We start from the raw sequence: 16,489 nt of genomic DNA, 5'->3' as shown, positions 1-16,489 counted from the left end.
GAGTTCACAGATAATAGTCGGAAGACTACATTCAGGTCACTCCTTTATTGTGTTAATAATCATTAACGTTGGAACCTCCTTGATTCTGGGAAGTACTTTGTTCGAGATTGTTAACAAAGTTGGAAGAAATCCACCAAAATTGTTTTTGATTTTCTCAGAAAGACTGCGTAAACCCATCCATTCTTTGAACCCTACAGGATTTGGGAGGGCCTATCCCAGCATCTCAGATTCACGTTACATACGCAGCGGTGCAGAGGTGGGGGGTCTTTGGGGGCTTGAGCCTAGACCCTTTTTCTTCCTCGAGCGAAAATGCCCTTTTTTCTGAGGATTTAAAAAAGAAATGTAATATATGTGTGTGCTCGCGTGTGTATTTCTGTTTTTGCACAGCTTTCCCTGTCAAACGAATAGAAAATAGAAATATTGAGAGTTTCGATGCATTTCTCCATTTGGCACATCAGGCAAAAGAAGTGAAGTGAAATGCCCTTGAAATGTTATGTTTAAATATGCAGATATGTATGCAGCTTGTTTTCGTTGATTTAGCAGAAATCTACAGAAGCAAACATACGAGGGTATATTAGGCTTAAAACGAACACCTTAATGTGTATCTGGGAAATTTCCTTTCCATCATAGCAAAAGAAGACATAAATGCAAACCAACATCTCAAGTTAAAACAATACGTTAAGTGTCCTGCCTTAAACAATAGCTTGATAAGTTTGATGTCAAGACTCTTCGTCTAATAACTATCTAATTTATATGTTGTGTATGCTGATAGATCTAAACAGCCCTTCCTCAAATGTGAAACAAAGATCTTGTCACCATCAGTGTGTGTGTGATACAGTAAGTGTAATTATAACAACAATAATAATGTTAATAATAATAATTAGTTAAGCTGCTGAATTTTGTGAATCATGTTTTTGCAGTGTGTTTGAAGGTTTTTGTCCTGTAAAATAACAAATGAGCTTATTCAGTTTAATGTCAAGGTCATGGTTGGTGTCCCAATAACACCAAAATAATTAAAACCGTTTATTGGCTTGTGCAAAATAAACTAATTTCCTTTGTTGTTGCCTGTTCTTGTGATAAAATTAGTGAATTATAAAGAAGACCATGGTCTCTATGTGAACTGATTATTTTGTAGATATCTGTTGAAAAATAAAACAACATGAATCAAATGGGTCGGTGTGAGGGATTTAAAAAAAAAGTTGATTCAATATATTAAACATTGTGTTTAGAAAACATTAAAAAAAAGGCCTTTTATCCACTTGAGCCCCTGCCCCCAAAATGTCTCTGCACGTCCCTGTACATGCACATTGAATGCTTTAACTTGGGTGAAAAAATCTAATAATAATTGTATGCACCCTCAAATCCAAATCCATATCACATTTTTTTTCCTCTGAAATACACAATAGTTCAACATATTTATAGTATGTATTCATTGTGTCATTCCAAGCCTGTATGACTTTCTTTCACCTAAAAATAAAATTGATGTTTTGTCGTTCAAAATCTGTAAATGAAAAACATATTTTTGTGTTCCGCAGAAAAAAACAGTCATATACAGATTTTGAATGACAAACCAGAACTATCCCTTCAAGTATCCATTCCCCTTTATTGTTTGGCTAAAGGGGGCACACTCTGCCAAACATGATGCAGACCTGAGCAAATTTGACAAATCTTTTGCCTTATGTGCGCTTTGTCAATTCAGCTTCCTGTTTTTGTCTTAAAGCTCATCTGCAATCCGCGAGCGGATTCTGCAAGAACGTTTCAGTCATTTTCAATACCCCCCATAAATTCAACTTTCCGCTGAGGTTGGCTTGGCAAGTGGACAATGGCCTGCAGGAAAACCCCTGACTTTCTTTATGGTCTCTTTTCACACTCTCCCAGACACGACTGAGAAACGAGCGTCATCTCCGGCCCGGGATCAAACGTGCTGCCGGCCCCTGCACTTCTGGGAGTGTTTGTTATTCATTCCTGCGTGAAGGATGACGTGTCACCATTGTTGTTCCTCCGATTCTAGCGATAGTCTCTGCAGGAAACAATGTCAAATAGGTTGTTTGGATCATGTGTGTTTACGTATCTGATGTGATCCAGGAAGTTTCTGCTTTTGTCGTTTGCAGGAAACATTGTTTATCTTGGAATCCATAGGATGAAATGATTCCCAAATGACAGCAGATACAAAGTTCATTTACATTAAAACATGAGAGATCTTCATTCTAGGGAACATCTCATGATGATGGATGATGGAGACAATATGATCTTGTTATTTTTTAGAGCTGTGTTTTTAATATTTATTGAACAGATATGGGTCAACTGAGAAGGAGAAGCTCTGGTTTGTTTATCTCCGGAGATCTCCGTAAGGCCAGAATGCATCAAGTATAACCTCTAGAGCTTTCCCGGGGAGGACCCGGAAAGTGCCGAGCAGTGGGAAGTGTGTCCTCACGTTTATAAATACAGCTACCGCCCCACGTTCTGCTAGAACTGTTGACATGCCTTCAACCGCACAAGTGTGACGGTCACCGTAGAATATTTTCGAAACCCCCTGACCATTGTCATAATAAGCACACCGTAGTTTCTGGGGTTTCCGAGTCGTTTTCTCACTCAACATTGGACTGCAGACATGTACAACAGCTACTCCAGAGCGACGTTTGGTCTGGAGGCCAAACAGAAGCACAAAGCCAAAGGCAAAAGTTGTGGCTACTACATGAGGATTGTGTTTTTCTTCTCTTCTCTGATCCAGTCCCTCATCATTGCCAGTCTGGTGCTGTTTCTTGTTTACGGCCAGCCGGAGAAGACGGCGGAGGAGAAGAGAGTCGAAGAGCTGGAACTGGCCTTCAACAAACTGTCCTCAGACAATACCAAACTCAGAAAAGAGAAAGCTGACCTCGCCGGTGCCCTCAAAGCAAAGACAGGAGAAAAAGATGCAGCGGACAAAGAAATAGCAAAACTTAGAAATGACCTGAACATGTCGGCAACTAACATCAAAAATGTGCAGAAGAACCTTGTAAGTTTTTATTTGCTTATGCGTGATTCTCATAAACATGACAGGGGTGTATTTCACTCCAACATCTTTTTTTGGAATTTAGATTTTTGCTTAATGATATTTTTTAATAGCAATACCTTTTTTCAATTTTAACTTTTTACTGTGCTTCAGTAAAAATTTTAATTGGGTTATCTGCAAACGTTGGGGCAACATGTGCCAATGTTTACATTACAATGTTTTTTTGTTCTGTTATAGAATGTAGGTAAAATGTGTTTAATTTAATTTTATTTCTTTTGAGCTGGGGATAAAACATAGTCCTGACAGTATTTCATAAAATACTAAAACTGGTGAATTATTGCTAAGGATTTCAATCTGAGACAAAATGCACGTATCTTAAACACATTTAATTTGATATTTTACAGGCTCAATGTGAACTTAATAAAATGAAACTTGCAACTACTCGAAATACTCCAGTCGCATGTCCACCCTGTAATCCTCAAAGTGGTGAGTGCATTTCTCGACGAATAAATTAACATCTAAAACCAGACGTAGGTGTTTTTGCAGATTTTTGCTTGTTTAGTACAGTGAACAAACTGGAAGAGCATCAAAGAACATCAAACCAACTTAATCATTAACGGGATAGTTCACCCAAAAATGAAAATTCTGTCATCATTTACTATTTCATGGCTTTCTTTCTTCTGCAGAACACAAAAGAAGATATTTTGAAAAAAAGGTGGAAACCGAACAGCAATCATACCCATTGACTTGCATTGGTTTTGTGTTCATACAACAGAAGTGAACATTGTTTGGTTACCAACATTCTTCAAAATATCTTCTTTTGCGTTCTGCAAAAAAGAAAAGTCTTACAGGTTCGAAATGACATGAGGATGATGATTTTTTGGGTGTACCCCTTTAACTCACCCATAGGCCTACATACTAAATCTGAAACATCTTGCTGTAGCACTGACTCAATTTTCTCTCCCCAGGTGATTTAAGGAACATGCAAAATATTCTGGAACAACAGAAAGCTCTTTATATAATCCTTCAAAGCAACTTCAGTCAGACAGTCCAGTACCTTAGAGCAGAACTGGACAACGCAGTACGGGACAAAAATGACCACCACGGCACAGTCATCCAACTGAGACAGGACAACATCGAACAAAAATCCCAGCTCGATGTCTACACCAAAAAATGCAAAGAAGACTTCGCTGAATCCCTGCAAGGCATCCAGACGGTCACCAGCGCCTTCCTCACCAAGATCGACAACTTCTTCCCACACTCGCTCACCTTTCACCTCACCTGCCAGAAACAGCACGAACAGATCGAGAGAATTCGTTCTAACTGCACCAGCCTCTCCCGGCAGGTGGAGGACAAGTTTCAGAGCTACCTCGACAGGGTGGGTGAGAAGGTCTCGGCCATTCAGATCCAGAGCAGCCAAATGGAGGTACAGAACACGCGTCTGAATGCGGAACTGAGTGCGTGCGTGGCGGGTCGGAAGGAAGACGCGGCGGGGAGCAGCAAACGTTTGCAAGACGCCCAGCAGACGTTTGATAAACAACTGGAGCAGCTGCTCAGAGAGCAAACCAGACTGAGAGAGTCCAAAGATCTGCTGGACACACAGCTGTCTTTGAAGGATGCCACCATCATAACAATGCAAAAGGGCTGCGTACAACAGGTAAAGGAATAAAAAGCAACTATGAAGAACAAGTTAAAAGAACAGAAAATTAGAGGCAAGGATGCCATGTTTTGATGATGTGGTTTGTGCTAATGTGGAATATTGTTCTTTGCTTGTGTAGCCCAGACCTGTTGGTCTTCAAGCTCCTAGTTCAGCCGGCCTCCCGCCCTCCACACAATCTAGAGGTCACTAAATGTTGAAGGTAAATTATCAATTTCTATTTATAAAGCACCACTATGGCCTACAGAAAGTGATCAATCTGAAGCACTCTAAAAACAACACAAAAAAGCTCATCTGAAGTCTGTTTGGTTACCGACATTCTTCTAAATATCTTCCTCTGTGTTCATCACACCAAAGAAATTATACAGGTTTGGAACAAGGGCGAGTAAAAAATTACTGAAATTGTATTTTCAGGTGAACTATGCTTTCACTAGACGTACGCGCCAATGGCCAACAAAATGCAGACATATGACTTTGTTTCACTTACCGCGTGCGGTTCATGTCTGGCATCTTTTAGCACTGGGGCCGCGCCATCTATCAGTATCAAACTGAAAACAGCGTTATACCTACCGATTATATAATATGCATCACTGCAGAAATGCAGTGAACAAACTAACTATTGACCACTCTCACTTTTCTCGACTTTCAACACAAAAACTTTCCGAAACAAGTTGGAGTTCTGAGGGAGTGTATCAACTCATTTTTTAACAAGTTGTCCATGTTAAGCATTAGACGCCACGCCAGCATGCTTAACAGTGTAAAGAAGTCAGAATGCATGACATAGCATGCTACCCCATCTTTAAAGGGACAGTCGTCATTTACTCTCCCTCGAGTTGTTCCTAATCTGTATACATTTCTTTGTTGTGATGAACACAGAGAAAGATATTTGGAAGAATGTTTATAACCAGACAGTTCTTGGCCACCATCGACTCGTGCCCCAGAACTGTTTGCTGTCCTACATTCTTCAAAATATCTTATTTTGTGTTCACCAGAACTAAGAAATGTATGAAGCAATTCTTCCTACTATGGTAGTTAATTGTGTTTTTATCTTCTCTTCCACAGGGTGGGTGTGGAGAAGCGAATGATCTGAAACTGCAGTCCAGACTTTGGACCATCTATGAATCTCTTCCACTTGACTTTCCTGATTTTGAGCCTTTGATGTCAACTGTAAATAATGTCACTGAAACGTTTTGTTCATTGTGTAGTTATATTTAAGTGTCATGAGCTGTGAAGTACTATATTTGGCTGTTTGAGTTTGAGTAAGCACAGCTAGAAACGTGAGCCTCATGATACAATGTTAAGGGGATACATCACTTAAAAAATGAATATTCTGTCATCATTTACTCACCTTCGAGTTGTTCCTAATCTGTATACATTTCTTTGTTCTATCCAGCAACTCGACGGTGAGTAAATGATGACAGAATCTTCATTTTTGATGAAGTATCCCTCTAAGTAATCGATCTGTATGTAAATAATATTCTTTACAAATGTCAAATTGTTACAGCAATTACATGTTAAAGCCATTTATAGATCGTCCTGATGTTTTGTTTTAATCGTTTGACTGTTTACTTGTTACTTCATATGTTGATCTGTGTCTTGAAATAAATATGAAATCGAGTTTTTATCAGTATGTGCTGCCAACTTGACTGCTGTAACAATTAATATTAGATTTACAAATTAGTACAAGCAATTCTACAAAATAACTAAAGCATTAACTCAAAAATATGCTCTACAATTAGTGCTTAACGTGAATTTGTTTTATATTAAAATACACGATGCACAAACCTTGGATCTCTTCAATTTACGAATTTTTTAATTTCTAAAAATGAATCCAATCATAACTATATTAACATTCTAACAGATTTTGCATGACCCAAGGCTGTTCTACCTAAACATGATGGCCTCTTCTCCGACCTCATTGCAGTACACCAAAGGCCATGGAGATTTATGAACCCTTTTAACCTTTAATCAGCAGAAATAACAGCATCATGAATGAAAGGAAGCCAGAAGTGTACAGCACGCAGCGAGCAGTGCCTCCCCCCGATACGTCAAACGGGTGAAGAGTTCAGCAACAAACTCACATAAATATTTAAATGAATGTGCGATTGACAGCAGAACAAAGAGCCGTGTGGGGAGCGTTTCTGAAAATCTCCCTTCCTACACGGGCTGTACAGCAGACAGGGGAGAACACTCAGTTTGATGAGAACGTCACCACAGTCTGTTTCGAAACAAATAAGGTCTCCTCATGCCAAGGTTGGTGTGAAGTCATAGTATTGAATAGGGACAGTGGGAGGAAATTTGATTGTTTTTGGAGAAAGGCTGAGATGTGACATTATGCCTCCCATTTGCAATAAAGAGTCTTATGTTGACTGTTTGCAAGTTGTAAATGGTCAGATTTGCCAGATAAACAATGCAAGATTGAGCAGCCGTTGACATTCATACTAAACCTCCTCTATTTCCCAATACAAAAGTCTCTGAAAATCACATCCAGAATTTCCTCGACACCAATTCTACCGGTGATCCTTCCCAGACTGGAAAGACCGAGACGGAGGCCTTCTGCCGCCAGCACCAGATCTACATCTCTGTACTGACGATACTGATGTAATGCCTCTGTGCACTTCTGTAGGTGAGTCCTGTGACGTGTCTGAGTCAGACTTGGGCTGCCAGCCAATGGATCACCACACCTTAGATGGAAGAAAATGGAGGAATGTGTCATAAATGTAAAATTACAATCCGTCTAACATATGTTTTCCGGGGTTGCTATGTACAACTCACAATGTCTTCAATCTATCCTGTAATACAGTCAGAAGTTCCTCCAGCCCATCTCTAGTATGGCATGACAAAAAACAGACGCAAGCAACATCTCCCTCCTTCTCGAGCACGGCTTGGATGCTGTGCTTTTGCTCAGTGGAGATGAGGTCACTTTTGTTGAGGATCGGGATACACTGCTGCCTGTCTGATGTTTGCTCCAGGATACTCCTCAAGTGTCCTCTGAGGAAAACGGTCACCAGACGAGGCTCCGAGGGAAGTTGCGTCAAGTCGACGACCGCTAGAGTGAGATCTGCCTGCTCCACCCTGCGGACAACAGCGGATGGTCATTTCTTAAACCTGTTTCCTGAGGCCGATCAAACATCTGATGACATTTGACCTCACAGAAACAACACTAACAAAAGACGTGTGACCACTCCCTGAACTGTCCACTCTTTGGACACTTAAGTCACACAATAAAGATGTGGGAATTTTATTGCGTAACTTGACTAATATTAATCAAACTGTCATTCGGACAAAAATGATGAGAGGACCTTTTTCAGAACTAAATTCACATTTCTAAGTGTTGTGCTAGGGTAAAAACACAGGTGTAGTTATATCAGAACAACCGCTCGGTATATTTTGTGTTCATGTTAAACACTGAACAGCGCCTATTATTAGCACCTTTAGTAAATATGACCAAAGAAGGCTGTAAAAATAAATCTGCTTTGTTTCTCGTTTTGATCTTTTATTTAAAAAAATCTACAAAATACCAACATTTTATTGTATAGTTAAGCAATTTGAAGTCGGGGGAAAATCACATAAAACATGTTCTCTAATACACCCTGGTCACAATGATTTGCACCACTAGAAATTCGTATGAGTTAAATATCTCCCATTGATATTTACTTTTTCTGAGCACCAAGGTGACTAGAAACATGATGTTGTCCAGTCGTGACTTCTTGTTTCACAGGAGAATAAATAACACAAACCCCCTTAATCATTCATCACAATGGGCAAAACCAAAGAATATAGTTCTGATGTGAAGCAAAAGATTGTTGAGCTACACAAAATACAAAATGGCTTTAAGGAAATAGTTAAAACGATCATAAAATGTCAACATCATTGCATTGATCAAGTAGTTTTAATGGACTGGAGATGTTGAAAATCTGCTTGAAACAGGATGTGTGTCTATATTGTGTCAATGCGAGGTGAGTATTTTGAGTATTTTGGGACACTGTTCAAGAAACAAATCTTCTTCTTTAATGCAAAAACAAACTCCACCATATTAATCTGCCATACTGGAACTTCAAGCAGGACTGGGGTCTATGGCCATATAAAACATGCCCATGTCCAAAGTTAAAAATGCTGTCAGATCTTTATTGCTGTGGACCTACTTTTATACCAGAGATTCTGTAGATCTTGTTCAGATGCATGGCTTCATGTTCTATATCAAATACCAACAGATATAAAAATCTAAACCCGACTTGCTCTTATAGAAATATATTATAATGGGTCGTGGTTAGATCTTCCATCAGCACACTGGTTCAAAACAAACATCCAAATCAACAAAAAATGTGTCACTGAAGGCAAAAATCTAGATCCCTGACCTAAACCCTATAGAAAATGAGCGGGATGAACTGAAGATAAGAGAGCACATCAAACTATAGTTTTTCTATAAATATTATTTAGCATGTGCATGTTGTATATCCGTTTATGTTTATTCATCATCTTTAGACGCACCTAGATCTAAATCTGTGAACAAACATATCGCTTCCTCAATACAGAAAAATCTAGAGAGATATTTCCTCTCTGAGGGTCATTTTTAGGATGGCAATGTCAGAATGTAAGCAAAAAACGCTTCACTGTTTATTCTCCTTTGCTTTTCCCACACGCATCCCTAAATACCCACCTCTGCCTGGCGCGCCGGACGCCCTCCTGCTCCACACTGTCTGTAGTGTCCCGCAGACCTGCCGTGTCGCTCAGCAGCACAGGATAGCCCCCGATGTCTAGAGGAACCTCCACCACATCTCTGGTGGTGCCTGCTGTAGGAGACACTATGGCAGCGGGACGCTGAGCTACAGGATGACAGAAGATGCCCAGATTAGTCAACAGACGGTTATAATCATGATGATGACATTTGTTTTTAAAGTACATATCCAATAGTTTTCTAAAATCTTGTTTATTCTGGATTTTTTTTTATAAAAATGAGAACTCTTGGTCCATCGTTCTTGTGCTTGTGTGCAGATGCTAAGGTCACATATGATGTTAAGGTCGCATTTGATATGTCATATTGACTATGATGCTTTATGACGCTTTTCTGACATTTCTTCAGTACTTTGCAACAAAGTCACACAGGTTTGAAATGATATAAGAAAAAATAATGATCAAATAAATCTCTTTAAGAACAAAAATGCTGAGGAATTAAAACACATTCAAACTGAATTTAATTAATAAAGGTTTTGTGGTCAATAAAATGTATAGAATAGTCTATGAAAATGTACATATTTTAAATGAGATTTTAAAAATTATAGTCAAAATAATTTACAGATTTAAAATGAGATGTTAAAATTTACAGTCAATAGAATTTACAGATTTATAATTAGATTTAAAAATGTACAGTCAATAAAATTTTGATTTAAAAAATGTACAGTCAATAAAATTTTGATTTAAAAAATGTACAGTCAATAAAATTTTGATTTAAAAAATGTACAGTCAATAAAATGTACAAATTTAAAATTAGATTTAAAAATTTACAGATTTCAAAGGAGATGTAAAAATTTCACTCAATTCAAATGATATATAACTGTTTATATATATATATATATACACTAAGTTACTAACTATTACAAACGTATACATTCAACTAATTCATTTTTGATTTTGAGTTTTTTTGGGGCCATGAGACATTTTGTTCTTGTACTTTCACATCTCGAGGAGGAGGCCAGAGAGAATAACCAGTGGAAAGTCAACACATTAGAGATGTAAGGAAACATAAATAAGGCTGTGTATGTATAACACAGGAAGACAGGCACTATAAGACCCCTCACTGCCAGCTCTCTTCTCTATAGGATTGGGCAAATCCTTTACTATATTTAAGGTGTTGTGATTGCAAGCACACAAAAACAACACAAAGTTCACATCCTGGCTTAAGACAAATCGCTACAGTAATTAAGTACATACTATGGCAGGCATGTTAACATGTTGTTTTCTTTTTTGGTGAATATATCTTTAGGAAACATCTCTGTAAATATGGAGCCTAAAATAACACCTAAAAACAAAAGAAAAGAGAGCAAAGACCGCTGTTACTGTAGGTCAGAGCCAACAGCAACCCCTCAAGTTCTTACTTTCATGTATCTGTACATAGATATTCAAAATTCAAAAGAAATAATTGATAAATATATAAACTTGCATGTTTAATTTACTACAAAAGGAAGACTTAAGGAGGATATGGTACCCCAAAAATTCTTTCTGTTCTCATTAATTCACCCTCATTGTGAAGTACAAGAGAAGATATTTTGAGAAATGTCTCAGTGGTTTTGTGCAGAAGTCAGTGGGGGTCAATGTTGTTCGGTTACCAAAACTTCTGAAGCATAAAGAAAGTCATACAGGTTTGAGATGACATGAGGGTGAATAAATGATGTACGAAGTTTCATTTCATTTCATAGCATGTCAGCTATGATCAAGAACCGAATAACTTGAGTAAAACACCAAACTTTTGCAAACGTATGTCTTTTACTCTCCTGAACTGCTGCCAAGCACCGAACCAAAATAGCTGTGCATATATCAGCACAATACACCAGTGCTCCGTTCTGCAGATGAAACTTTGACAAATGATTTCACCGTTGAACTCTGGACAAGTTCTATTTTCTGCTGTTCTTATACATTCAGGTATTAAACTATATTTCCACATGTGCGTTGGAAGGAAGAGGCCAGTTTCGTTCAAGTGCTCTTTGTGTGAACTTCCGGCAGTAGTTTATAAAACTGACATTTTCAAATATTTTATGCTGTATGTCATTACACTCAATCCACAAGGGAAAAATAAATTCAATCTAATTCAGACTGTAGCATTCAGCATTATTTTATCTCCATTTGTAGCTGAATTGACACTATACAAGACGGCACACCACAAAACGTTCAGCGTTCCAGCTTCCAGTTCCAAAATAGTCAAATATACACTCATTTGACAAACTATCAGACAGCAGAATCACAACCCAGTATTTCAAAAGGCCTTTCAAGAAGTGCTCAATACTGTTCTGTCAACCCCCCAAAATCTTGAAGAAACACTATAAAGCACATCTAACATTTTTTGTTAAATCTAATGTTTGATGACAGTACACAGGTTAGATCTTACTGAGCATGTTGAGCAGGCTGCTCTTCCCTGCGTTGGTGCTTCCAGCAATGACCACCTGAACACCGCTGCGCAGACGCTCTCCTCTGCGCTGATCTGACAGGTGATTTCCCATCTCTGTCAGAAGCTGATGAACACCTGCATCCACTAGTGCACAAAAAAACTACAGCTCAATACACATTTATATCAACATTTTACATTTTGTAAACTAAAATGCAGTGCTTACATTGAGATGGAGTATCACTTCAATAAAAAAAATGAAAATTCTTTCAATTTTTACCCTCATGTCATTCCAAACCTGTATTATTATTTTTCTGCACAACACGAAAAGATATATGTTGAAGAATGTTGGTCACCAAACAGCATTGACCGTCATGGACGAGGACACAAACCCACTGAGACATTTCTCAAAATATCTTTTTTTTGTTATATTGAAAAAAGAGTGGTGAACTGTCCATTTAGGCAAATTCACCTCAAAATCTAAACGTTCAGCTTTTTTTACATGCTGGCATGTCAGTATTAAGGGAGCACTATTTTGCATGACCTAAAATTCTGTAATTTTCAGAGGAAGTAGATGACCGTGACAAACTTGTTCCTTGACGCACAATGAAATCCCTCAATTCCCAAAAGAAACAGATTTTAATTTCTAACACCCAAACATCTGGCCTAAAATGGGTCATCTGATGGCAGGGGCATTAAACAAACACGACATCAGACAGCACTGATGACAAAAAATTCCTGCATGCAAGCTCCTTAAACCAAAAGAAACTGATGTAGGGCGGAATGACCATGCTTTGCAACAGGTCTTACGTAGATTTAAAGGGATAGTTCATCCAAAAATGAAAATTCTTTAAACTAATGTATTTTCATACCTAAATGAAAATAAATGTCTTTGTTCTGGATTTTGGAAGAATGTTTGCAATTTTCAGTTCTGGAACATCATTAACTACCATAGTAGGACAAATTAAATGGTAGTCAAAAGTGCCCCAGAGACGTTTGTTTTCCTACATTCTTCAAAATATTGAATTCTCGGTTAAATCGAACAAAAAATACAATATATATACAAAATTTCTTTTCTACTATGGTTATCGGATGATGTCCCAGGACAGGCGTCCAAATATCTTTCTTTGCGTTCAACAGAACAAAGACATTTACACAGGTTAGAAACAATCTGAGGGTGAGTAAATGATGAAAGATTTTTCATTTTGGGGTGAAGTATCACTTTCATTTGACTAGATTTAGTTTTCTGTACAATTTGATACAAAAATAATTCTTTACTTTTTGTGGGAATCATTCAGTGCTATTACTGATGAGTACGAGGAGACATACCGTCATTTAAGATCCCGTCCTCTATGAGTTCATCCTCACTGAAGTCGATGAATGCTTCAACATGTGCCAAGCACTGAAGGACAAACACACCACAACAACAAATTGATCATCATTCACCAAAATGTAAAAATGTCTAAGCTAAGAGATGCTTTGTGAAGATCCACTCCACTGAATGTATTTATATTAATAATAAATCATGTATATTTATATTTCAGAAATGACAATTTTCCAGTTGTTTATGGATGTATAAACTGAAAAGATCTCTTCTTCTTTACTCTTTTTTTCGACAACTTCTGCATTGTGGTACTATCCATTCAATAGAATGCATAATGAATGCAAGCCAAACAACAAAAAATGATTTGTATCTTTCAGAAGCCCTTATTATCTTTTCTTTGCTAATCTATCCTACTTTTCTCAAAGAAATGATTATTTTATGAGCCTGCATCACGCCTCCTCGGAGCGATGACAGCTTGGCATACACTCTGCTCAGGATTTCCTGTCTCCTGTTCTCTGCTCCTCAGCGACTCGAGCAATCAGCACGCTCTCACACACAAACAATGGATGACACACAAGCTGTATCAGATGGCCAATCCAGCCGTGATTGCTGGATTTATATAAAAGACCTCAAATAAAAAGAATAACCCTTCTCATCATAAACACACAAGTGTTCCTCTTGCCAGCCAATTCATATTAACAGCCAATTCAGCCTCATGCCAGAAAGAAACCGGACTCTTCCTATCACCGAGTCGTATTCTGTGTGATGTGAATCTGTATACCCAATTACCTGTGTAATGTTATGTCATGAAAAATTGTGCGCCATACACTGACAGTTTTACCACAGACCTAATCTGTTTTTTTTTTTTTTTGGCAATGGTGCCCAAGGATTCTAATCTCGATTTTAACACTCAAATTCTTGCATCCCTTTATCAACCTCTAGCCCTTAAAAGAACATCAAGCATACACGTCTCTGAACAATGCACACTTATATGTTGCAGTGCCAACAACTTTCTGGCCTGATCTTTTCTGTTCATTTAAATCAGACAATGTCTTTAACCGATATGTTAATGTAATTTAGTTTTCATTAACATATTTCGCAACACGCACATGCTACGTCTGTCTGTGGCGCACAATGTTCCCTGTTGAAAAAAACAGCATATGCAGGTTAGGTATGTTTTGAAGCAAGGTACCCTGTTTGAGCTGGTCATGTGCTGGTCCCAAGCAGCTAGCTCAGGACCAGCTCATAACCAGAATATAACCATTTTAAACCATTCAAGGACCATCTTAAACCAACTCAAACTAGCTACCTCGCTTCAAAACATGCCTAACCAGCATTTGCTTTTTATTTCAACAGGTTTGTGCGATCTCATTAAAATATGTGAATCTGATCTTTAATTTTGACTAGATAAATCATAAGACAAATCATTTACATCAAGTCCTGGTCAATGCTCCTCTTACTCTCTTTAGACGATCGCTCCAGTCTTGATAAATGCGGCCCAGGTCTCCCGCCATCTGTCGGAGAGCCTGTCGTCTTTGAGCTTCTGTCTCTGCGTGAATTAGGTCACCCAGACCCTCGACTTCAGTAAGGTCTAATTTTCCAGCAAAGAACGCCCGTCGGGTAAACTCGCCTGCCTCTGCAGGCCGCAGCCCTGGTAATGTCCCTGAACGCAGACGACATGAGGTGAAACTTTAACTTTGATTCAGTTACATTTATTTTAACTGCATCATTGTTAACCTCTGATCTACAGGGTGTGATGAAATCAGGATATTTTTAAGAACAGGACAAATACTGCCACCTGCTGCCCAAAGGTACTCAATGCCCAAGAGAAATAAATTATTATATGATTTGTCTATTTCTATATCATTATTTTGATGTATCACAGTCTTGCGTAATTATTTTCTATAAAACTGCTTTGCACAATGCAGATACTGAACATATAATTTAACAACATATAAACTGAATTGAATATATAAAGTTGGGAAAGTAAAGGCTGGACATACCAAGTGCTTGTAACACTCCATTTATAACAGCAGGACCCCCATGAATGTGAAACTCAGCGCTGTCTTCCCCTGTAAAACTACGAGGGCCTAAAAGAGCAAGACAGCGTCAGATAATTTTAGTAACTCTTACCAATAAATCAATACCATTTAATGAAAAGGCAATAAAGTAAATACACAAAACATGTAAGTATTTAAATGTAAATTCGTGAATCATCTGTTAAACATTACGTGTTACTAAAACATGTTACCCAAATACACATCATGATCTTAGACTGGTTCCAAACCATCCCCACACTTCTGTCGACATTCTTAACGGTATAAAATAATCTGATTTGTTTGATAAATGGGGTTTAGCTATTTAAAACCTGACATCAAACCTGGAAACCAAAGGACAAGCCCGCGGTCCAGAAGCTCTTGGGTTTGGGGATGTATGATGCTGCGGAGGCTGGCGGTGCGAGCTAAAGACAGACCCCGAGTCAGACTGCGGACAGCTAGCGCTGATGCCGGACCACTGACCCGGACCACCGCCACCCCACACCTGCCCTGACCCGACGACAGGGCGAAAACAGTGTCATCCTCTGACCCAACAGAACACAACAGCCTTTTATCTCTAAATGACCTGCCAAAGACAAAAAAGGCATGTTTCATATTTGCACACACATGGAATTTAGTAATTGAACATAAATATAAGAGCCAGTATATATATTAGTAGCCAATTATACAGAAATAAATGTATATTTGCACATATGTTAACATGGGATACCGAAGAGGTAAACATAGAGTAATACACATCAACAAACATACAGTAATACACATACAATAAATATAAGTGCGCAGTGATGAAGTTATATTTTACATTTCAACAGCTTTTAGTTAATAGACATAAACAAATTATAATTTACCTTATCGAAGTTATGACAGCGACACTTCTTCTCAAACATCTAATAAAGTGCATGTTTCTAAACGTGATAAGGGAGCGTGTCAACAAGCTTTATTTATGTCGAAAGCGTAAAATCCTGCTGTCGTGCAGTTTGAAGATCTCTGATGTTTTGACGGTCATCCATGCCGCTCACCGCCATGCCGTTTCCACGTGAAACGCAGAAGGTTTGTTATTAAATTTGATTGGTTCGCGTGTTTACAAGTGCGAAAATAAGACATTATTATTGGCTGTCTGTACTGTCAACGAACTAAAAGTCCCTCCTTCTGTGGGCCATAGAGCACCTTCCGTGTAGGTACAAGAGGGCGGAACGGAAGCTGCGGAATCTATGCAGCTCTCGTAACGGGTGATATAGTTTGTTAAAGTACTGTCTCGTATGATATGGTATTGTTTTTACTGTTTTATGAAAAAATGCGAAATATCGTTGATCATATATGGGATAGTTTGCAGAGCTATTTATGATATGGGGTTACATTT

At 38.3% G+C, this 16,489-nt stretch overlaps 2 protein-coding genes across 2 annotated transcripts; one reads left to right on the top strand and one right to left on the bottom strand.

The window, feature by feature from the left end:
* The first annotated feature begins 2,467 nt into the window (after positions 1 to 2,467).
* On the top strand, positions 2,468 to 6,278 carry plvapb (plasmalemma vesicle associated protein b). Its single transcript, XM_079482525.1, has 5 exons — positions 2,468 to 2,995; positions 3,397 to 3,478; positions 3,961 to 4,649; positions 4,771 to 4,851; positions 5,712 to 6,278. The coding sequence occupies exons 1-4, from the start codon at positions 2,612 to 2,614 to the stop codon at positions 4,840 to 4,842; spliced, it is 1,227 nt and encodes a 408-aa protein (XP_079338651.1). The 5' UTR covers positions 2,468 to 2,611; the 3' UTR covers positions 4,843 to 4,851; positions 5,712 to 6,278.
* gtpbp3 (GTP binding protein 3, mitochondrial) lies at positions 6,265 to 16,209 on the bottom strand. Its single transcript, XM_079482524.1, has 9 exons — positions 15,978 to 16,209; positions 15,453 to 15,694; positions 15,076 to 15,162; positions 14,533 to 14,735; positions 13,078 to 13,150; positions 11,752 to 11,895; positions 9,310 to 9,475; positions 7,425 to 7,724; positions 6,265 to 7,333 (listed from the first exon to the last, which is right to left on the bottom strand). The coding sequence occupies exons 1-9, from the start codon at positions 16,028 to 16,030 to the stop codon at positions 7,102 to 7,104; spliced, it is 1,500 nt and encodes a 499-aa protein (XP_079338650.1). The 5' UTR covers positions 16,031 to 16,209; the 3' UTR covers positions 6,265 to 7,101.
* Positions 16,210 to 16,489: the final 280 nt, after the last annotated feature.

The sequence above is a fragment of the Barbatula barbatula genome (genome assembly GCF_947034865.1).
Source record: "Barbatula barbatula genome assembly, chromosome: 20".
Classification (NCBI taxonomy): domain Eukaryota; kingdom Metazoa; phylum Chordata; class Actinopteri; order Cypriniformes; family Nemacheilidae; genus Barbatula; species Barbatula barbatula.
This window is presented reverse-complemented; position numbering and strand designations above follow the sequence as displayed.